Source organism: Piliocolobus tephrosceles, chromosome 13 (assembly GCF_002776525.5).
Source record: "Piliocolobus tephrosceles isolate RC106 chromosome 13, ASM277652v3, whole genome shotgun sequence".
Classification (NCBI taxonomy): Eukaryota; Metazoa; Chordata; class Mammalia; order Primates; family Cercopithecidae; genus Piliocolobus; species Piliocolobus tephrosceles.
This window is the reverse complement of record NC_045446.1, coordinates 48,471,734-48,495,701: the sequence shown is the minus strand read 5'-3', so window position 1 is coordinate 48,495,701 and position 23,968 is coordinate 48,471,734. Positions and strand designations below refer to the sequence as shown.

Below are 23,968 nucleotides of genomic sequence, written 5' to 3'. Positions count from 1 at the left end.
ACAGAACTGTGACATTTTAGCTTGTCAAAGGAGGGGAGAAGACCCCAGCTAGAAAAGAAAGCAGATTTTAATAGCAATAAACCAATATATTATTAAAATATCCCTCTACCCTTGCTCAAGATTTAAAATGTTACTATCTAGCAGCTTAGATATGGGTATCTACTATGCTATTCACGGAAGTCCCAATAAACATGCTACACTCATACTAGGAAAGTTTGGGAAACCTGCCTTTTAAACAAGGTTGATCTTTTCTAACCAGTGTCCACATAAGCAAATAGATCAAAGGTTTCCTGACATGCAGGAAAAAGGTGCAAAAATAGGAGGCAATAGAATAGAGCAAGAGTAAATAAAAACTGAGGAAACTATCAAAGCATCCAAATTTAAGCTGCAAAGCTATGAAGGCTCTTGAATTAATAGTTTCTCTGTTTACCCTAATTAAAGTGACAGACACATGACATATGTTGTGCTTCTAGATCAGCATCACTAGGGCACTGCACAACTCTGGCACTCATATGTATGACATCATGGTTTCCCAAAACCCAACAGAAGCCAGATTTGATACATCAGGGATCGTTGATGGTGTGAGGGTTGGGAGTGTGGGGTGGGAAAGAAGCCCATCTAAGTGAAAAATTAAGCAAAAGAAAAGACTGGGTAGAAACCTGGCTAAGGGAAGATTGATGGGATAGAACACAACACCTCAACAGAAAATCCAACAAAAAAGTCCAACAGGAAAGTCCAACAGGAGAGAAAGAAAAGTCTACCAGGAGAGGAAACAGAAAAGTCCAGCAGGACAGAAAGTCTTCAGTTTGAGCCAAGGCTACCTGATTTCTCGTTCTTCCAGGCATTTAAAAGCTTCTCAAGATCACTGTCCTAAGTAGATAAGCTTGCTAATTGTCATCACACATATAAACTTGTTCCTAATGTCCAGTCATCTCTTTTTAGCTTTCCTAGGCATAGTAGATTGTCAGAATGCCTAGAAATGTGGTACTCACTCTACAGCCAAAAGACAGCCTTAGAAATTTCTTCTGTCTGTATAGAAGACAGGAGATACTCTGATAGTCTGTGTCTAGTCATGTCTGAGTGGAGACCCCTGTCTACCTCTTATGTCAAAGCAAAAGAAAAGAGGGAGGCAGTTAACAAGCTCTGGAATTCTACCTTAGGCTACTTCCAAGGGGGTCTTTGGTCTTGTCTCTTCCTTCTTCTTAGGAGTAATCATTCCCTATCATTTTTCAAAAAAGTAGATTCACAAGCAGCAGAAAAGGTAATGTCAAAGGGACCTTTTATTGACTACATAGTGTTTGAGCTATACAGACCAGCAGGGCCATCAAAATCTAAATGTACATCTTGCTAGATGCAATTATTTTCAATTTTGGATTGAGTTTCCCATCCTAGGTTAGAATATAAAATTTTCTATTATATCTAACCCGGAGAATTAAAGTGTGTTTCAGTTTGAGGTAAACTGTATCCACTTTTAAAAAATTCAACAGGTAGCTGGAAATTCTCCAATATGATAGTCCCAGTGAGGGACCCCAGTGATGCAGAAAAGGGAATTAAGCATGAAATTGAAGAGAGGAGGACTGGGTTCCTGTAGAAGAAAAGGTCTTGGTTTTCATAAGCCATCTTCTCTCAAGTAGTAAGAATATCCCAACAAAACAACAAAGGACTCTACTGGAAGGTGAAATATGAAAAGAATACTGCAGAAGTTTGTCTGGGAAAAAGCAACCATCCAGGCCCAGGCACCCACCCCTACTTCATTCTGAGAAAACTGAGTATGTAGAATTAGAAATCCTGGGCAATAAGTTTGACTCAATGAATATTTTATAGCCTTGGTTAAATAACTTGACCTCTCCAAACCTCAGCTGTTTTATCTATACAAGCAGAATTATATTTGATCAAATTTACAGGGTTATTCTATGGTCAAATAATTTTTTAATGTTTAAGTATTTTTTAAAAATACTATACAACACTATACATAAGAAAAGATAAAAGAGTGAGGGGAGAAAGATGGTTTTGAAGACACTTAAAATGTAAAGCTTTTGCCTGAATAGATATGGCAAAGAACAACCTTAATTCAGGGGCATTGCTTTGGGATTTGCTTTATTCTCTGAAAGAAAAGGAGCAAAAGAAGAGCCTCCTTAGGAATGAGAAAAAGGAAAAAATTAAGTTTAGTGTTTAGGTTGAGTGTTTGCCACATTTTTTTTTTTTAAAGCCTAGAGTATGACTGAACAATCCAGTCCCCAGCCCAACGAAGCACCAATGGAAGCATTCATACCTCAATCTGTTTGTGGTTGTAAGAGTGGCCACCACCATGTTCAAAGGTGTCCAAATTCCTGCCAAAACGGTCACTTAGGCCCTTTAGCCTTGGGTTAATTTGTGGGTGGGAGACATGACCCTTCTGTTTAGTAGCATATTCAGAAAAAAAAAAAAAAAAAAAAAAAAAAAAAAAGACAAAACATACTGTCAGAACTCGTGAAACAGAATACATGTTTCTAAATCCAGGGTATTGACCACATCAAAAAATAGAAAGTAGAAAGTTTAAGACTCAGTTTCTTTCTTTTACAGAAATTTGGTTATAGTATCAAACTGTGGCACTGATTCCTTGTTTCTGCCTCTGACTCAAGAAGATACTCAATAGCACAGCTATAGGAAAAGAAGAAATAAATTAGGTTTATAATAGTGAGGGTTCTTTTTAGACTTGCACCAACTATAGTAGGTTTCAGTGTTAGTAGTGTGAAAGGTGAAGGTTTGCAAGAGAGGTGAGGTTGCTGCTCCTCTTAGGTAAAATTTCTAGCTCTGCTAGGCAGCCCTTAATGGGTTACATCTTTATGACTTCCTGGATCATGACTCATGACAAAATTTCTGAAAGTGTTGCAAAAATTCTTTATTTGCAGATCCAATTGGAAACATTCAAAATGATGTTTTCTCATGGGACAATAGTTGTACACTTTTTATGTTCAAGTCACATAGAGATTAGCAACATGAATATAAAAATGCTTCACCAGATGCTATTTTGTAGATTATTTAAGAAAACTCAAAAATAATTACAGTATATTTTACGAATGAAAACTATCTTTAATAAAACTTTCTACTATATTGAAATCAAGTTGTTGATTATCTTATATTCTCTAAATATCCATATACTGAATGTTTGACTTATTATAATGATCTCAGCCTTTTGTTTTTATTAATACAAATAAACATTCATATTCAAAGTCAACCTCTTATTCAAGTAGTAGTAGTAGAAGGGTATAATGACCACCTATTCCAAACTCACTTTACTGTGAAGAAGATAAGGTGTAAATGATTTTTCAATCAGTTTCCAAAACACTTTCCCCCCAAGTTTAGCTTTATAAATAAGAAACACCAATGCAAAATTTATAAGACACCATGCCCTGACTTTTGACCCTAGAAAGGATGAGGATACACATATTAAGGAGCAATGCATTCACAATTTACAAAATAATTATCATGTAATTTGAGAATAACAATCCCTTATTTTATGAGCTACAAGAAGGAGAAAATATCCAACATCATTTTTTGTTTCAATTTTTATATGTAAAAGCTAATCTGGACATAAGTGGAGACATAGATGAAAAACTGACAAGGAAAAAGCTAACGTGTATGCATAACAACTAGCCATTGATGTTGTAAAACTATTCACTCATCTGATAGAGAATACATAGTATTAAGTCATAATGTGATTTTTTTCCTTTAAAAATATTGAAACTGGCAGTTTTCTCTTCTATTTGCATTATGGTAAGCACATAAGGTGTTAATCCTTCTGGGCTATGCTTAAAAAATTATTTAACATTCAGGCCATTATTTAGCATACAGCTGGTTAGCAGTTTTCCACTAAAGTACTGGCTCGTATCCCACATTTTTTTCTCCTGGCACTTACCTGGAGCTGTAAAGGGCTGAGTCCAGAAGCAGCAGCAGCTGCCATTGTTGATGGAATGAACTGTACGGGGTAGTTATCACCTGTCGGAAAGAACAATGCATACAGGTTTAGACAATGCACAGGGAATTGCAGCAGACAAGTACAAACATGGTCCTTGGATTGCCTGAGCTTTACAACATTGCTCTAAGCCCAAACATCTGCAGAAACAAAAGGCTTAGTTGGGCACAGACTTGCAGTGCTGCCTTGGAACTTTTTGTTAACAGATAGCTGGTAGGCAAACTGGCAAAACATGAATGTGATGTTAAAAAAATTAAATGTGCAATTCAAGCATGTTCACTCCATTACAAATCTTGTAATACATCATTTTTTAAGAGTAAAAAAAAATATCTTAAAGCCAGGCTGACACTCAATATACTGGGAAAGCATTGAGGCTTTTATATTAGAACAACAAAAAGTTTTGGCTTGGTAGGCAAGGCAGAGTATTAGAGTCCAAAAAGGGCTCTGAGCTATTGACTGCTCATAATTCTAAACTTTATTTATTAAACAAGTTTAAAAATTAAAAAACACAACCTCTTCAATATGATAGGACCAAGAGGACAGCTAATCTTATCTCCCAGTATTCTGTGAAATGTCTGGTATCCCCCTAAGTGTAGAAACCATGTTTGTCTGGATTAACCTCTGGTACTGAACTGGTGGATCCTAGTAAAGAATCATGCATACTAAGCACTTATCAGACATATTTTGATTATGCTTTGATTAAATAACCACACATTTTACATGGAATATCTGTACTAAACGCCTGGTAAAGATTGAGTATGGTTCAGCAAAGATGAATGCCATATCTTAATGTGTTTCTGACTCCAGATCATTCCTAAAAAGGGACATGGAAGTACCTTCTGTGACCTAAGAACTGTGTGCAGTAACCTGAAACGCCAAAATAAAGTAAGGAGGAACATATCATGATAGTGGTAACTGAAATAAAAATGAGTACGTGTGAATAAATTTCACAATATCAGTGATTTAATGAAGTATCACTTTGGCTTCAGCTACTTATTTAAAGTCAGTGTTATGTACTATCTCTAGGCTATATTTTAATAGCCTGTTCCTCCACACATTTTTGACATTTATAATAATCATGCTGTTTTGCATGAACTTTCCACACTGAAAGCTGAATGTAATAATGAATAGACAGACTAGAAAGAATCTCAGTAATAAAGGTAGTCAACTGGAAAGCAAGAAAACTTTTTTTGGGAGTAGGGGGTATGGACACTAATACCTGGAGCTTTCCTGGTGACTCTGGTTCCTGGGAACTCATCCTGCTTGCCATATGAAATGCTACTCAGCTGGCCCAATGTAAATGTTAAGTTGCTTTCACTTTTAACAAATTGTTAGCTTCTAATCTACACAGTCTCTTTGCATCATATCCATAATACCTCATCAGACCATTGAGCACAGTGTGTGCTTGTACACAGTCCAGTAACAATTGGCTTCTGATTGCATATGGAGTGCTGCTACAATGCATTCACTAACATTACATTGTGCTGGTCTCCTACGGAGTAATGTTCAAAATATCTGATCTTGTTTTTCTCCTTCCATGAGGTTGATTTTGGTTTGCAGTACTATATGGGCTTTTTAAAAAAGATAACTAGGCCAAATTATTTTTTATAGTAAGTGACTGTCACTTTATGCTTAAATAATTCTACTGATCTTCTTGATATTTAAACTAAATTATCTGAAGGAAGAATATCCTAATCTAAGTCAAATAGTAATTCTTTGGTAGATATCAAGTTTTAAAAAATCACAAAACGATGCTGAATTAATGATGCTTCAAAAATAGAGGAAAAAAATCACCATTCTAACCATTGACATGGACTGTCTCCTGGAACATTTTAGAGCTGTTCTTTCTTTAAATATCATGCATTATTCATACTAACTCTAAACCACAACCACCCTCCCTCTAAGTTTAATACCAGTTGCTTTATTTGTACTAAAACATTTTTCATGTCAAACATATTTTTTAAAAAAAAATCAAACTCTAAAAGAATTCCCTGGGGCACACCTTTTTTCATAGCTGTCATGCTTCTATGCTATGAACTAGCCTTTTTTTTTTTTAGTTTTTGGCTTGCCAGTTAATTTATTACTATCTCTACCACACCCCATAGTACTTTCCAGCTCACCTGCTGGCTACAAACAGCTTTCTTTCCACTGCTGACAGGCATATTTTAAAAACATTTTTAACTTTTATCCTTCTTTGAATCTGTATATCTGAATATAATCTTTAGAAAGCTATTTCTCCATAACATATCATTGTTTCAACATTAAAAGTAAAAATGAATATACTAGAGCAACAGAGTATATAACAGAGAATGATTAGAAGAAAGAGAACAAGGAAAAGGCAGGAGGGGTAGAAGATGAGGCAGAAGAAGAGGGGGATTACAAGTAGAAAAGAAAAATTTGAGAGGGAGAGGGATTTAAGGGTATTGTGAAGTTTAGTTTTTTAATAACAAAGTTACATGTTTCCCTTATGCGGCTCTAATTCTCTGTGTAAGTCAATCAAGAAAAAGTTCTCAGTGCCTGACTTGGCAAGGAATCAGTCAACATGTTGTAGCAATTTTTTTCAAATTTGTCTCTGGATTTGAAATGCTTTCATGAGGACCCATTCTTTTAAAATTTGTACATGGAAGGGGAAGCTTGTTGAAACTGGTTGGCTTTATGTCCTACTGTAATCTGGCTCTTGCTACCTCTAGTATAAGAAGACAACTTTCAAAAACCAATTTGAAAAATAATGTCCATTCTGTAAATCCAGTTTTCCAGCTTTGTAAATATTTCAACTGATGGCTTTTATCTTAAGAGTACAGAACAAAGACAAAGTAGGATTTAAAACTTATGGAAAATTTGCTTGACATTAGTTTCACTTGTCAGAATAGGCAGCATTCCTTTGGAATCAAAACAGCAAGAGTCCCTAAATGAGAGAAAATAAATTCTTAAATTTTCATAGAAACTGATATGAAGCAGAAAATTAGTAAAACTTAATGGCAGGAAAAGGGGTGTTTGTACCAAGAACCTACAACCCATTAGATTCAGGATACCTCCTGCAAGAATACTTTTAATTTGAATAATTCAGATATAAAGTCTACCTTTTAAAAATAGCCAAAAATCCCATGGGTAAAAGTCTGTCAATTTACTTTCATTCTTCAGAAAGACAAAGGACTGGGATAGTTGCAGTATCCTGAGATAGTGACTTCAGACATTAACACATTGAAGAAATAATTTAGAAAGTTTGGAAGGAGTAGAGAGAAGAAAAAAAAAGAAGAAGAAGAAGAAGAAAAAAAAAAAAAAAACAGAACTAGAAGACAGGACTCAAAAGATTCTTCAATAACTGCCCCAAAGTAGGAATTCAGTCTCATACCTCATTTCCCAGCCTCCAAAACAGAAGAAAAATATGTTACACATCCCTAACTAACTCAAAAATTATTGTGTGCTAGCAACATAAAATGATAATAAATTACCAAACAACTGTAGAGCCCACCTTTATGAGCTACAGCCATTCTTGTTATAATATGAACATATTTGAATCACAACCACTGTTGCAAACTTGAACATACCACTTAGCATGGATCTTGCCTGGATGCATGCATTTGGTATAGCAAAATATTACAATTCCTCTATACTCCGAGGGAATGCCATAAATCTGAATTTGTCTTTATGCGAAACCACACTGCAGTAAATGTTAGCAGGTAATAGGTGACACATTTAGAATTCTGAAAATAAAACAAAAGTTTCAATTTGTCCTGAGGACAAATGAAAAAATTAGCAAGGATTATAATATATATTGCTGAGATCACTATGTTGTTATTTCTTCTGCTAAATTTCTCCTTCTCTACTCATCAAAGAATAGATCAATGATGAAAAGAGTCTTGACCTCAGAATTTCTTCTGAGATCATCTGCAGTGTTTTTTCTACCTTTAAGAAAGCTAAGAATCAAGGCTCAATCTTACTTTTTTCACTTATTTCACAGTTGCATCCAAACCCTTGACCAATCATCTGAAAATTTGTGGAATTTGTCACAATGGCAATTAAATAAGTGAGTGTGAATGAACTCATGTAAATTCACCCCCATTACATAAAATCAATTTTAAAAATCTTCAGTTTCATACTAGGGATGCAGGGATGGCTTAACATATGCAAATCAATAAACATGATACACCACATAAACAGAATTAAAAACAAAACTCACATGATCATCTCAACAGATGCAGAAAAAGCATTTAACAAAATCCCAACATCCCTTGGTGATGAAAACCCTCAGCAAAATTAGCATAGAAAGGACATACCTTAAAGTAATAAAAGTCATCTACAACAAACCCACAGCAAACATTATAGTGAATGAGGAAGAGTTGAAAGCATTCTCCCTAAGAACTGGAACAGGACAAGGATGCCCACTTTAACCACTTCCATTCAATATAGTACTCGAAGTCCTAGGAAGAGCAATCAGACAACAGAAAGAAAATAGGGGCTCCAAATCAGTAAAGAGGAAGTCAAAGTGTCGCTGTTTGCTCATGATATGATTGTATACCTAGGAAATCCTAAAGACTCATCCAAAAAGCTCCTAGAACTGGTAAATGAATTCAGCAAAGTTTCAGGATACAAAATTGATGTACACAACTTAGCAGCTCTGCTATACACCAATAGTGATCAAGCTGAGAATCAAATCAAGAATTCAACCCCTTTCACAATAGCTGCAATAAAATAAAATAAAATACTTAGGAATATACCCAACCAAAGATGTGAAAGAACTCTACAAGGAAAACTACAAAACACTGCTGAAAGAAATCATAGATGATATAAACAAATGGAAACAGTCCATGCTCATGGTTGGGTAGGATCAATATTTTAAAAATGACTATACTGCCAAAAGCAATCTACAAATCAATGTGGTTCCCATAAAAATATCACCATCATTCTTCAAAGAACTAGTAAAAAGAATCCTAAAATATATATGAAACCAAAACGAGCCTGCATAGCCAAAGACAGACTAAGCAAAAAGAACAAATCTGGAGGCATCACATTACCTGACTGCAAACTATACTATAAGGCCATAGTCACCAAAACAGCATGGTACTGGTGTGAAAACAGGCACACAGACCAATGGAACAGAATAGAGAACCCAGAAATAAAGCCAAATTCTTACAGCAAACTGATCTTTGACAAAGCAGACAAAAATATAAAATGGGGAAGGACACCCAATTCAACAAATGATGCTGGGATAATTGGCAAGCCACATGTAGAAGAATGAATCTGGATCCCCATCTCTCACCTTATAAAAAATTCAGCTCAAGATGGATCAAATATTTAAATCTAAGACCTGAAACCATAAAGATTCTAGAAGATAACATTGGAAAAAACCCTTCTAGACATTGACTTAGGCAAAGAATTCATGACCAAGAACCCAAAAGCAAATGCAACAAAAGCAAAGATAAATAGATGGGACTTAATTAAACTAAAAAGCTTCTGCATAACAAAAGAAATAATCAGCAGAGTTAACAGACAACCCACAGAGTGGGAGAGAATCTTCACAATCTATATATCCAACAAAGAACTAATATCCAGAATCTACAAAGAACTCAAACAAATCAGCAAAAACAAACAACAACAAAACAACAACAAAACAAAACAAAAACAAAAAAATCCCATTAAAAAGTGGGTTAAGGACATGAATAGACAATTCTCAAAGGAAGATAAACAAATGGCCAATGATCATACTTTAAAAAATGCTCAGCATCACTAATTGTCAGGGAAGTGCAAATCAAAATCACAATGCAATACCACCTCACTCCTACAAGAATGGTCATACTAAAAAAAATCAATAAATAATGATATTGGCATGGATGTGGTGAAAAGAGAACACTTTTACACTGTTGGTGGGAATGTAGACTAGTACAAACACGACGAAAAAGAGAGTGAAGAGTCCTTAAAGAACTAACAGTAGACCTACTGTTTGATCCAGCAATCCCACTACTAGGTATCTACCCAGAGGAAAAGAAGTCATTACATGAAAAAGATACTTGCACATGCATGCTTATAGCAGCAAAATTTTTGCAATTGCAAAAATATGGAAGCAGCCCAAATGCTCATCAATTAACACATGGATAAAGAAAATGTGATATATATATATATATACACACACACACACACATACACACACACATACACACCCACACACACCATGGAACAGTACTCAGCCACAAAAGGGAATGAAATAATGGCATTCACAGAAACCTGGATGGAATTGGAGACTATTATTATAAGTGTAGTAACTCAGAAATGGAAAACCAAACATCATATTCTCACTCACATGTGAAAGTTAAGCTATGAGGAATGCAAAGGCATAAGAATGATACATTGAACTTTGGGGATTGGGGGAAAGGCTGGGGGATGGAGAGGTATAACAGACTACACATTGGGTACAGCGTACACTGCTTGGGTGATGGGTGCACCAAAATCTCAGAAGTCACCACTATTGAAATTTTAAAAATGAAAAAAATAAAAATAACACAATAAAAATAAAAAATAAAAAAATAAACCTTCAAAGTTCATGCCTTCATGATAGCTCATCAGTGATATAGCCTCCATATACAGAGGAGAACACAGTTAAAATTATTGACCTTTAAAAAACTAGGTTAGCTTACACAGCTGAACATATTTTCTTCCTGGACCCCAACACTCTGATTTAAAAATTAGGGTGCTTTTCTGAAGAACTTCAGAAATGCTTTGATTCTAAGTAGATCTATATTTAAATAATCAAGTATTACAATAACAGTTCATATCTCTGCTTTGAAATACTTTGGAAGAGACAGAAATGAGTGGCTTTACAAGATTTCATTTGCATAGCATCACATGTAAAAAATAAATTTTATTCACTGCAAAAAGATCAGATTTTCTTAAGATCACACATACTTAGACGAAGGCCCCAAGAGTATGAAGTATCAAATCAGAGAACTTCAGTCTGAATTCTATCTACACTATTTCTAGATGTGGAACTCTTGGAAAAGTTAGCTTTTTTGAGTATCAATTTCTTATTTTCTTTTAATAAAACAGAGATGATACCATTTGTTACCACTTATACCTAAGAGTTGTTATGAAAATTAAATGAGATTACACACACACACATATACACAGGTTGGGGGGTATCTTGGAAAATAAATGGTGCTCAATAAATGCTAACTAAAACAAAGAAATTAAAAAGAAATCATCAATAATTATGCAATCATAACAATTATACATTAACCAATTCAACACCTAGAAGAAATGGACAAATTCCTTAAAACACACAAATTACCCAACTCAAGAAGCAATAGGACACCTCAACAGACCTATAACAAGTACAGACAGTGAATCAATAATCAAAGACTGCTCAATAAGGAAAAGCCCTGACCTAGATGGATTCTGCCAAATGTTTAAAGAAAAATTAATACCAATCCTTATCAAACTCTTACAAAAAAAATGAAGAGGAAGGAACACTTCTAATTCATTTTATAAGGCTAACATTATCTTGATACCAAAGCCAGATAAAGATACCACAGGAAAAGAAAGTTACAGTCCACTATCTCATATAAATATAGATATAAAAATCCTCAACAAAGTATTAGCAAAAAAATCCAATGGCATATTAAAAGAACTACTTACCAAGGCAAAGTGGAATTTATCCCAAGAATGCAAGGGATCAAATCAGTGTCAAGCATTACATTAACAGAACAAAGGGAAAAAAAAACAACATGATCATCTCAATTGACACAGAATAGGCATCTGACAAAACTCTAATATTCTATCATAAAAATTCTCAGAAAACTAGCAACAGAGGAAAAAGACTTTGGCATGATGAAACCTATTTATAAAAAGCCTACAGCTGGCCATGTGTGGGTGGCATGTGCCTATAGTCCCAGCTACTTGGGAGGCTGAGGTAGAAAGATTGCTTGAACCCAGGAGCTCAAAGCCTCAGTGAACTATAATCATACCTCTTAATTCCAGCCTGGACAACAGAGCTAGACCCTGCTTGTTAAACAAACAAACATCCACAACTAACATCATATTCAAGGGTGAAAGACTGAAAGCTTTCCCCTTAAGACCCAGAACAAGACAATAATGCTCACTTTCACTGCTGCTATTCAACCTTTAGTGGACGTGCTAGCCACTGCTATTAGACAAGAAAAAGAAATAAAATGTATCCAAACTGGTAAGGGAGAGGTAAAACTATGTGTATTTGCAAATGCCACAATCCTATATATAGAAAATCCCAAAAAATCCCTGAGTAAGCTACCAGAGTTAATAAACTCAGCAAAGTTGCAGAGTATAAGCTTAACACACAAATATCAGCTGTGTTTCTAAACATCAGCAACAAACAACCCAAAAGAAAATTAAGAAAACAATTTCATTTACAAAAGTATTAAAAAGAACTAAACACTTAGGGATAAATCTAACCAAGGAGGTGAAAGATTTGTACATTGAAAACTATAAAACATTTTTTAAAGAAATTAAAGATGACATAAATAAATGGAAAAGCATCTGTGCTCATGGTAGGAAGATTTAACCCTGTTAAGATAACAATACTACCCAAAGCAACCTGCAGATTCAAAGCAATCCCTATCAAAATTACAACAACCTATTTCACAGAAATGGAAATGCCAATTCACAAACTAATATGGAATTACAAGAGGTCCCAATAACTAAAACAATCTTGAAAAAGAAGAAGAAAGTTGGAAAGCTCACAGTTCATACTTTACCACAAAGCTACAGCAATTAAAACAGGATGGTACTGGCATAAGGGGAGAGAGAGAGAGATGTATCTATATGTGTGTGTGTGTGTGTGTGTGTGTGTGTGTGTGTGTATCTACCAATGAAATATAATAGAAAGCTCAAAATTAAAACCTTTACATATATAGTCAATTGATTTTTGACAAAGGTGCAAAAACCATTGAATGGGGGAAGGGATAGTCTTATCAACAAATGGTGTGGGGAAAATTGGACATCCACGTGCAAAAGATGTAAAACAACAGAAAAAGGTTCTACCTTACACAATATACAAAAATCAACTCAAATGGATGAAAGACATGGATCAAAGACACAAACTTAGAAGCTAAAAAAAACTCTTAGAAGATAAATCTTTATGACATTGAATTTGGCAATGATTTCATTGATACAACATCAAAACCACAGGCACCAATGGGAAAAATGGATAAATTTGACTCCATCAAAATTAAGAACTTTAGTGTATTAAAGATACTACTAAGAATGCTAAAAGACAAATTACAGAATGGGAGAAAATATTTGCGAATCATATATCTGATAAGGTATTAATATCCACAGTACACAAAGAACTGAAACTCAACAACAACAAAAAACCCAACTCAAAAATGGGCAAAGTACTTAAATAGACAGTTTTCCACAGGAGATATCCAAATGGCCAATAAGCACATGAAAAGATGATCAGCATCATCAATCATTAAGCAAATGTAAATCAAAACCGCAATGAGATACCACTTCATACCCACTGGGATAATAAAAAAAAAATTAATTGAAAATAACAAGTGTTAGCAAGAATGTGAAGAAATTGGAATCCCCTTACATTTCTGGTGGGAATATAAAATGGCATGGCTACTGTGGAAAACAGTAGCCATAGAACTTCATGTGATCCATTAATTCAACTCACAGGTATATATCCAAAAGGATTGAAAGTGGGGACTCTAACAAACATTTCTATAACCATGTTCATAGAAGTATTATTCATAATAGCCAAAAGGTAGAAACAAACTAAGTGCCTATCAACAGATGAACAGATAAACAAAATATGGTATATATACACAATGGAATATTATTCAGCAATAAAATTATATCTTAACATATGCTACAATATGGATGGACCTTGAAATGCTACGCTTACCAAAATAAGCCAGATATAGACAGATAAATATTGTATTATTCCAATTATATGAAGTACCTACAATAGGCAAATTCACAGAGAAAGATAATAGAATAGAGATTACCAGAGACTAAGGGTAGAGGTATAGAGAGAGTTATTTAATGGCTACAGCATTTTTGTTGGGTATGATGAAAAAGTTTTGGGTATGGATTGTGGTGTTGGTTATACGATATTGAAAATACATTAATGCCACTGAGTTATATACTTACAAATGGCTAAAATAATAAATATTATATTGCATATATTTTACTGCAATAAAAAAGAAATATTAGGCATACTTGTAAAATTGTTTTTGGTCATTGAGCAGAGGGATACTATGACTCAGTCTAACACTCAGCTTTTAGACTGCATTTCCAAAGGATAAGGATGTAGTTTAACAGGCTAAATTTACTCAGTTTCACCATCAGACTTTACTCCCAATCTTAGTGCTTTATCATTTTCAGAGAACTTTTATATATTTTACCAAAATTAATTTTCACATCCACATTGAGTAGTGAACAAATCATGACACATTTCTTAGATGACAAAAATTTGAGGTTCAGCAAGATTAAATTATATGTTCAAGTAAGGATGAAACAAAATAATCCATGTGAAATATTTAGCACAGTATTTGGCACAGTAACCAATCAGTAAGCTTTAGCTGTTATTATTATCATATATTATCATATTATAACTAGTGAGTAAATGGAAGACCCAGGGGCAGGCAGACATCCTGTTCCTACGACCTCTTAGGAAACTTAAAGGGTGCTTTCTAGCAGCAATCATATAAAAAATTCCAACTACATAAAGCAATGGGTCAGCTAAGTCAAGTCTGAAGTATGAAGGGGGCTACTCATCATTTCTGCTTTTCAGGCAAGCTGATGTTGATCTGATATACACATTGGCAACTGTGAAAGAGGCTTTATCTTTTAATTTTCTCAAACATTTGTGCTCAAACATATCTATCTTACTCTTGATTGCTGCACCTCTCTGTATCACAATGTGAAAGAGCAAAGCAACCAAAAGTTTGTGGTTTATGTTCTGGGCTCTGATGATGAGTTCCTATCAAGAAATATGTCTCTAATTATAGAACCTGTAAAATACTAAAAAAAAATAAAAATAAAAATAAAAATAAAAAAATAGGGATTAAAACTCAATAAAGCTATTTCTAGAGAGAACAATCTGAAAGATGCAGTCCTGGAGCTGAACAATCCCTGTGGGCAACATGCCCCCTCAGCAATCCACTGAGGTGGGAGAGCCTGCCCAGTGTTTACTACATGCTGGGACTCTGAAATGCCCATAGGTACAGGTCAAATCACGGGGTGGGGAGTGAAGGTCTATAACTCTAAATGTATTTGCTTACACTGTCTTCACATGGATTCAGAAACAGTCAACTTTAACAAACAGTGAACGTCCCCCCAAGGTAGTCTTTGCTCTCTGGAAATCAAGACAATTATTCAGTCAGCTGAAGGCAGAAATACTATGAAATCATTTCAGATATGGGAAAATGGAAAGGGGGAAAAAAGGAAATTTATTTTTTTTAATTTATAAAGACCAAGGTAGCACTTGTTCATCCTGTTGTTTAGGGAACCAGAATATAAATTTATGCCACCAATTCAACATTTTCTTTCAAAACTTTAGTCATTGTTGTCTCACATACATTTTTCTTTTTTCTTTATTTTATTTTATTTTGAGACAGGGTCTTACTCTGCTGCTAAGACTGGAATGCTGTGACAGAATCATGGCTCACTGCTGCCTCAACCTACCGGGCTCAAGCAATCCTCCCACATGAGCCTCCTGAGTAGCTAGGACTATAGGTGCACACCACCATGCTTCGCTAACTTTTTAATCTTTTTAGAGACAAGGACTCACTATGTTGTCCAGGCTGGTCTTGAACTCCTGGGCTCAAGTGATCCTTGCACCCCTCAGCCTCCCAAAGTGCTGGGATTACAGGCATGAGCCATCATGCCCAGCCCTCACATACATTTCAAGTGAAGTTACCATAGCTCAGTTTGGGGCAAAAATAAGTTGTATTGTACTTGTCCAGTTTCCAGTCCAATAGCAGTCTCTTCACCTAATTCATGTGAATGATAAAAACACTGCATAGATTAAGTCTCCTGAGGATGTAATTTCTCTACTAATAGCATAAGAACATATAATTTTAATCCATTTTAAACATATTTTTCATATACAATAAAGCCTAGGTTAGCCAAAATATTGAAAGAATTAGAGTTCTGATTAATTAAATTGTCTGACATAATCTAGGAGTCACACAAAAGTAAACACTTTTTTTTACCCACCTTCCTTATAATTAAAACTCTTCCTACATCTCCAAACCCATTGTCCTGCCTTATCCAACAGAGTTTAGCCAATATAATCAAATACGGCTTTGTTACCCCAGGACACTAACTCTAAGCTGCCCTTTGTTCAATGGAAGTAACTAATTTCTGCACAATATTGTCACAATTTCTGTTTTTCTCAGTTACATATTATAATCCCATTAATGCTGTTTGAGAAGACTTTTGAAAAATGGTCTAAAATCACTATATATATAAAACAATATCTTCCTCCATGAAAAGTGGCAGTATTGTTTCAACAAAATTAGGCAAGTAATATAGTTACAAGATGTCTACGTCTAACAGAAAATAAGATGGATACCTGATTTTGAAATGTGCATAAATTTAACTTTGAAAACACTGAAGTCAAATAGAGAATTTCCACATATAGTTCATTTAAAATATTTCTGGGACTGGTACAGGAGTGTCAAACTCAAATTCAGAATAGAACAGTAAACTTGGTTTACTTCAATGTTCCAAAGGAAGTCAAAATGAAGAAGTAGTTTAGAATGACTTATAGAGATCACAGGAAGACTGAACCACTGCACTGAAAAAACAATATTCTCTGAAAAAAAATGCCAATTTCATAGTAGGTAATTATAACTTGTTCTAAAAATCATGCTCTAGAAAAATGAATTTTTAACAATTTGAATGACATAATTTTCTCTCAGGTATCCAAAAACCTTTTGGTAACGAGTTTGATTCATTTATATGTGAGGAATTTTCAGACAGATCTTAAACTCGCCAATCTCATTAACATCTCTACTCCTTGAATCATTCGTGTTTTGCCACAGACATCCTACCTTTTCTTACAAAGAAGGAAGTTCTCTATCAAATACAAAAGAGTAATCAATGGCAACGAGCAATTAAAACAGATGCTAAAATGCACTAGGCTTGTTTTTATGCTATTTAGTAAGCTTTGTTCTCCAGAATTTTAGTAAAGTGATTTATATTTTATTATTGCTTTAAGCATATTAAAATGCCTTTGTTCACTTTATAAAACACATACACGAGGAAACTGCTGCATGCAGATTTGTTGTACTCAGATTTGATGGTTAATATAATCAGGTTAATATGTTAAAAAGAACTTGACACAGAAATTATTAATGAGTAGAACAAGGTCACTACTTCTGAGCTGAGGTCACTTACAAAGAGTGCACAAATGAAATTAAGGTTGACTTTTATTTACTTGACTATCTTCTTACATTGGATTCCTTTGGCAACATATCTTTAAACATTTAAAGCCCTGTTTACAAGGAGGTTCTGAAAGAAGCTTCAAACCATTATGAACCTAATTGAATTCCCCAGGAGTCCAGTAAATTCAGAGGAAAAAAGAAAAATCATAACATTTGCTAAATCATCTTAAAACATATTTCACTGCAAGGTTACATGACCTGTTTTTTGAGGTTTAAAAATGAATGAAAAAATACTGAATACTTCATTATTTAGATGAAAATCAAAAACAATTTTACCTATTAGTGGTAAGCTAATTAAATCAGTCTAGTTTTAACTATTTTTCTAAGAGAAGTCTGACAACAAACAATAACATTTTATACTGTATGTGATCACTTTCCCAGAGTATAACAGTTCTCACAAGGAGAAAAGGATCTTTAACCAAAAAACAATTATTCACAGCAAAAGTATGAGAGAGAGCTGACAAAAACATTGTAGTCCCCAGGGAAAGTAGTGTCTTATCTGTGAATTCAAGACAAATTCAAGTGGAAGAAGAGAAAGTAAAAGCTTTTAGCAACCAATTAGTTTATTACAATGCCCGCTCTTCCCAATTCTAATTTTATTTTAAAATAAGCTTTTATGATATTTTTATTCATAGTTCCCTCACATGCTCCTGTGTTTGTTGGAATACTAAGCAAAAACATGCGGATCTGAGCATTTCCAAAAGAATGTTAAATCCCTCTCTACTTACCTGGTTTGTATGTTATTCCAGGGGGGAAGAGGAATCCCTGTTGGGCAGCAGCAGCTGCTGCCAGGGTCCGCTGGTCATGTGGAAAAATTGGGATCATGAGCGGAGGCATGTGACCCTGAACCTGCTAAACAGAAGAGAGCCTATGATCAGACAGGGAGCAAATGTATGCCAAGAAGAATTTGTTTTTCACTCCTGGTGGTGTGCTGGTACCCACACAGCCACCCACCTCTAACCTCATTCCAAATCTGCAATCTGAGAAAATTCAGTAAAAATCCACCAAATCTCTTTTCTGAGATGCTAATAGCATACCGAAGATGTAACTTCATTGTGAATTTGCCTCGTCCCTGCTTCCACCAAACTGTTGTTAATGGTTTTCCTTTCTCTTGACTTTTTTCCCTTTTATTTTTTCTTTTAAACAAAGAACTAGAAGAAATAAGTTTGCCTCTTTTCCAGTACTGTACAACGTTGAGAGGTTTTGCCCTTTCAACTGCTTTGCATTCTGTGCTTTCTTTCAAAAACAGTATTTAGTATCCATGGTCAGAAAATGATGTCTAATTGTTATATATTCTAAAAGCTGCATCTCCCCAGTTTAGGTATCTTATTTCAAAGCCTCACGACATTATGTTAAACATATAGCTCTTCAGATTTAAGGCTACTACATCTTGGCTCCCAATTAAAGTAATATTCCTTGTCGTACACACCTTGATGTAACATATAAATTGCTTGTCTGGCTAAACAGTTTTACAGCTTTATGCACTACCATGTAGCTCAGTAATTATGGAGTTGTATTCAGAGAGCATTTCATAATAAATCCTACTACATCAAATTTCATTTGACCTCAATAAATGTATCAAAGAGCACAAAAATGCAAAATAGAAAAATCTTTACTCTATATCAGTATTTGTATTCCATATAAAGGAAATAAGAGCTATGACAGAATCATGCTTGTGAAAATTACATTTTAATTTCCTAGCTCCCTTCTTTACTCTACGCATGCTGCCCGAATTCCAGAATAGCATGACAGGAAGGTTTTGTCCTGGCTTTAGGGCACAGTTTTATAGGTTGAATACAGGACTTTTCTTATTTAAAGACCAAAACTAAGATATACCCAAAAAATTATCTTTAAGTTCAAACAGGGTATTTAGCCTTTTCACTGGTATAAAAAGGCTACATTATATCTTATTTAAGATACAAACCTTTACCAGTAATTCTTCCAACCCCAAACCCTTCCCTGTCTAAATTCCTAAATCTTCTCTTTAGGCAAAATTCCATACACTGGCTAATGACCCTGTTTAATTAGCACTGACTTGCCTTGTCATGTCCCTGTTCCCTTCATAGTCAGGGACACAGTGCAAAAAATGCTTCTGTGTGGGTCTAAGAGGTTTCATTTTCCAACAGTTTTTCTCTAGGGAAAGCCCTAAGATGTGGGTTAATAAAGGGCAAGCAAAAAATAAACACTTTACAGGATTTTTCTGAATTCATTTCTCAAGAAAATCAACTTATAATAAAAAGGTCTTTGTGCAATTACTACCTTGCCAGTGGGGCGTGAAAGAAACTAGCTTTGAGCAGCTATTTCTTCCATTTTAGCTGAGGTAAGCCCAAGTTTCGTACATTAGAGTACAAACTCAGCTTGCTTAAATTGGAGCGGATCCCCTAGTGCCCAGGTCTTGCCTTTAACCCCGAAGAAAAGCACCGGGCTTGCGGTTCACCTCCAGCTTGTTGGACCCTGATGCAAACCTGAGATGTCAGAGACGAGGGCACTATTCTATGCCAGAAAATAAAGCACAGTATTTTCGTATATGGGTTACAATTGTTTGGTACAAGAGTACATCAAAGGAAATAATTTCATTTTCCTCCAGAAATATGACCCTAATATGTACCTAAAATATAGCACAGATGGCTTATACTCTAAAAAGGGAGAATAAGAAAGTGAGGAGTCTGGATATTATATTTATTTATTATTTCTTTCATTTCAAAAACATTTCTTACGTTATTATTGAGAAGTAGCTGAAGATGTTTGAATATTTAGCTTGAGAGATAAAACAGGTAAGGTTATCTTCAAATACTTGAAAGAATAATGTATGGAAGAAGGATTGGATTAAGACTGAATGGTTAACAGAGGGCAGAACTAGGCTCAAAAGAAGAAATTTCATGGAAATGAAATTCAAAGAAGAACTTTCTAGTAACAAACTATTCTATAGTCACTCTGAGTAAAGAGATGATATGTATCTTTTCCCTAGAGATGGTTAAGTAAAGAAAGGGTATATAACCCCATATGTTAGAGATATGTAAAGCAAACACATAACGAAAAACCTGATTATATAATAACCTTATGGCCTTCCCAACTTTATAATTCTATGATTGTTTAAAAATCAACATTAAGATGATAGTGTGATTACAACCATTCCTTCATTCATTTATCATGCATTTATTTATTGAGGATTTACTAGGTGCCTCTAAAGGCCTTGTTGGCAAAAAAGTCTGAACTTAAATCTATATGCTGCTATTTTCTTGACTGTGTAATCTTGAACAGTTACTTAATTGTTCTGAGTCTATTTCTCATGTAAAAACTGAAGCTAATTATACTACCTTACATGATTATTGTGAGGACTAAACAGACAATAAAAGTAACTCCTGTGTCACAGTACCTGACATAATAGTAATGCAATATCACAGTAAATTCTTGTTAGATCCTTGTTCTTTTCTTATATGGTTTGCATATTCAGGGCTAGAAATTATCAAATTACTGATAAAACAAGCAATAAAACAAGCAATAGTTGATCTTACTCATAACTGTACTTTAAGAAAGAAAACACGAGCCAACTAAATAATTCAGTTTGGCAGGCAGAGGCTTGTCATGCTTAGCAGACAACATGCCTCACAAAGCATTATCCCATCCCAAGTATCTAGAAAACTATGAGAAAGAAGAGGTAGGAATACATGTTCATTTGAACATGTATTTGGGGCTCTTTGGTGTTATTTATTTAACAGCATCTCAGAATGAAAACATTATTTTATATTGGTCACCCAAGCTCTTCAGATCATGAGACAACAGAAAAAGGTCAATAGCAATGAGAAACCAGACCTTAATTCTTGAATTGTAGTGTCTTAAGTTACTCCCTTTGTAACTTTCCATCTTCATGATATAACTAACCAAACTCTCGGGTTCATTTTTAATGCCAAAGAGCTGTAGGTGCTTCATGTTAACATAAGCTGTAAAGAATTTAGGTAAATTCATTTCTGTTCATCATATTCTGCAAAGAAAGCTATGTTAAAAACTTCAAATACTAAATATTAGCTCAGAGGCTATTCGATCACTTGAGAGACAAAGTAAATAAGCAGGAGGTCAGAGGACATTGTGAAAGCAAGAGTAATGATAGAAACATAGAGTTGGAATAGAACCTGGAGATGACCTAACCTAGCAGTTCTCAAAGTGTGGTACCTGACCAGCAGCATCAGCAATATCTAGGAACTTTTTTAAAATGCCAATTCTTAAACTCTACACCATACCTACTGAATCAGAAAACTCTGGAATTCAGTCCAACTAATTAAATTTTAGGCTAAAATTTAATTTAGGACAGTGATTCTCAAACTTTAGTGTGGATCACAATCATCCACAGGGCTTGTTAGAATACAGATTGCTTCCTTGTCTCCCCCTGCTCTCTATCAAGAGTCTTTCAATCAGTAGATCTGAGGTAGGGGTCTGAGACTGTACATTTCTAAAAAGTTACCAGGTGTAGCTGGGGCTGCTGGTCCAGGAGTCATTCTTTGAGAATCACTAATCTAATCCAAAGCTCACAATTTACACATAGGAAAACAGGGGGCTAGAGAAGGTAAAAGATATAAGCCTAAGGTTACAGTGTCATGACAGAGCTGGATCCAGAGTCCAGAATGGCTAATCACTCTGTCCAGGGCTTTTTCCATTACATCAGATGGACTTCAGTGACAGAAAAGGGAGAAATCACTGGCTGCACTGTTTTGGCAAAGAAAACCTGGAAGTCTCCAGCTGAAAATAATTTTGTGTTTCAGCAGCATATTGCTGGAGTTTGGATACTATGAATGTTGTTCAATTTTCAATAAATTCCTTCCTTCCTTTCTATTTTTATTTTATTTTATACAGAACACACTGATCTCAGTATTTACCATCATTAATTCCAGTATTTTGTTACAATACATTGATTAGCAATGGTCACTTTGTTCCAAGGAATAAAATTGACTTTAACTTATTTTAAGTAAAACAATAAACTTATTTTAAGTAAAACGATGTAAAAATGCCAAGTACTCTTTATTAAAGAGAAGCCAGAATATTCTGTAGCTAGTTAGATTCTAGCCTGAGAAAAGGTGATTAAAAGTTCTTCTTATGTCTAATTACATAAGTAATAATTAATAGTAATGATGATGATAATGATGATGATGATGACCACAGCAGCTAATAGTTTTCCATGTTTTCTATATGTCAAGCAATGGAAAAGTGATTTACATACTCTATCTCATTTAATCCTCAAAACCCTGTAAAGTACTTACTATTATTATACCTATTCATTTACTGAGAAAAACAAAGCCATGTGAGGCTAAGTAACATAACCAATTAAAAAGCGACAGAGTCAGGACTCAAGTCCAGATATGTCAGGGTCAAAGTTTGTACTTTTAATACCATATTAAATTAAGCATGAAGTCATCTTTTGAAAAACAGATCAAAGATAAGGAACATGATTATTGGTGATAGTAATATAATTGTAGGTTTGCATGTGGTCGTAATAAAGAATACAGAGAGATCACATGGATCCTTAATCCAGTTTCCCCAAATGATAACATCTTGCAAAACTATAGTACGATAACACAACCAGAGTACTGATATTGATACAATCCAACAATCTTATTCATAGTTGCCTAGTACAAGGGTCTCCAACCTCTGGGCTGTGGAACAGTATCAGGTCTTGGCCTGTTAGGAACTGGACCACATAGCAGGAGGTGAGCAGTGGGCAAGCAAGCATTACCCCCTGAGCTCTGCCTCCTGTCAGATCAGTTGTGGCATTAGATTCTCATAGGAGCACCAACCCTATTGTGAACTGCGCATGTGAGGGACCTAGGCATGCTCCTTATGAGAATCTAATGCTTGATGATCCGTGGTGGAAAAGTTTCATCTTGAAATCATCTCCCCTCCCCTACCCAGTCTGTGTAATAACTGTCTTCTACCAAACTGGCACCTGGTGCCAAAAAGGTTAGGGATGGCTGCCCTAGTGTGTTAAAGAAATTATGTCTTTAAAACAAGCAAAGGCAGTTGGGCACAGTGGCTCATGATTGTAATCCCAGCACTTTGGGAGCCCCAGCCAGGTGGATCAAGAGGTCAAGAGATTGAGACTATGCTGGTCAACACGGTAAGAACCCCATCGCTACTAAAAGTACAAAAATAAGATGGGCATGGTGGTGCGTGCCTGTAGTTCCAGTTGCTTGGGAGGCTGAGGCAGGAGAATCGCTTGAACCCAGGAGGCAGAGGTTGCAGTGAGCCAAGATCATGCCACTGCACTCCAGCCTGGTGAGGGCGAGACTCCATCTCAAACCACAACAATAAAACAAACATACAAACAAACAAAAAACAAGCAAAGGCAACAAGGGTCTATCAATACTTCTAAATGCCATCTTCTATAGAATGCTCATCAATATGACCCAATGCAAGTGATATTAGCAGAACGTATAAATTACAGCAACAACTTTTCCCTCTCATAGCTTTCCATTTATTATACTTACTGAAAGAGTGTCGGTTGAATGTGGAACAGAAATGGAATGCAAGAGCAAAGTAAGGGGAAAAGACAAGGAAAGAGGCTTGGTGGCCACCTAAGAATCACACAAGCATC

At 35.1% G+C, this 23,968-nt stretch overlaps 1 protein-coding gene across 21 annotated transcripts in view; it reads right to left on the bottom strand.

Moving 5' to 3' along the window:
• SOX6 (SRY-box transcription factor 6) overlaps window positions 1-23,968 on the bottom strand; it is a 705,024-nt gene that overhangs the window by 131,867 nt on the left and 549,189 nt on the right. For 11 of the 21 annotated variants that reach the window (XM_031933892.1, XM_031933891.1, XM_031933893.1 and 8 more), the window contains 3 exons: window positions 18,114-18,237; window positions 3,899-3,978; window positions 2,273-2,395 (listed from right to left, as the gene is read on the bottom strand). In XM_031933892.1, the coding sequence (XP_031789752.1) occupies window positions 2,273-2,395; window positions 3,899-3,978; window positions 18,114-18,237 (327 nt within the window). The remainder of the gene's footprint in view (window positions 1-2,272; window positions 2,396-3,898; window positions 3,979-18,113; window positions 18,238-23,968) is intronic. The other 10 variants (XM_031933900.1, XM_031933897.1, XM_031933894.1 and 7 more) reach the window with 5 other exon arrangements.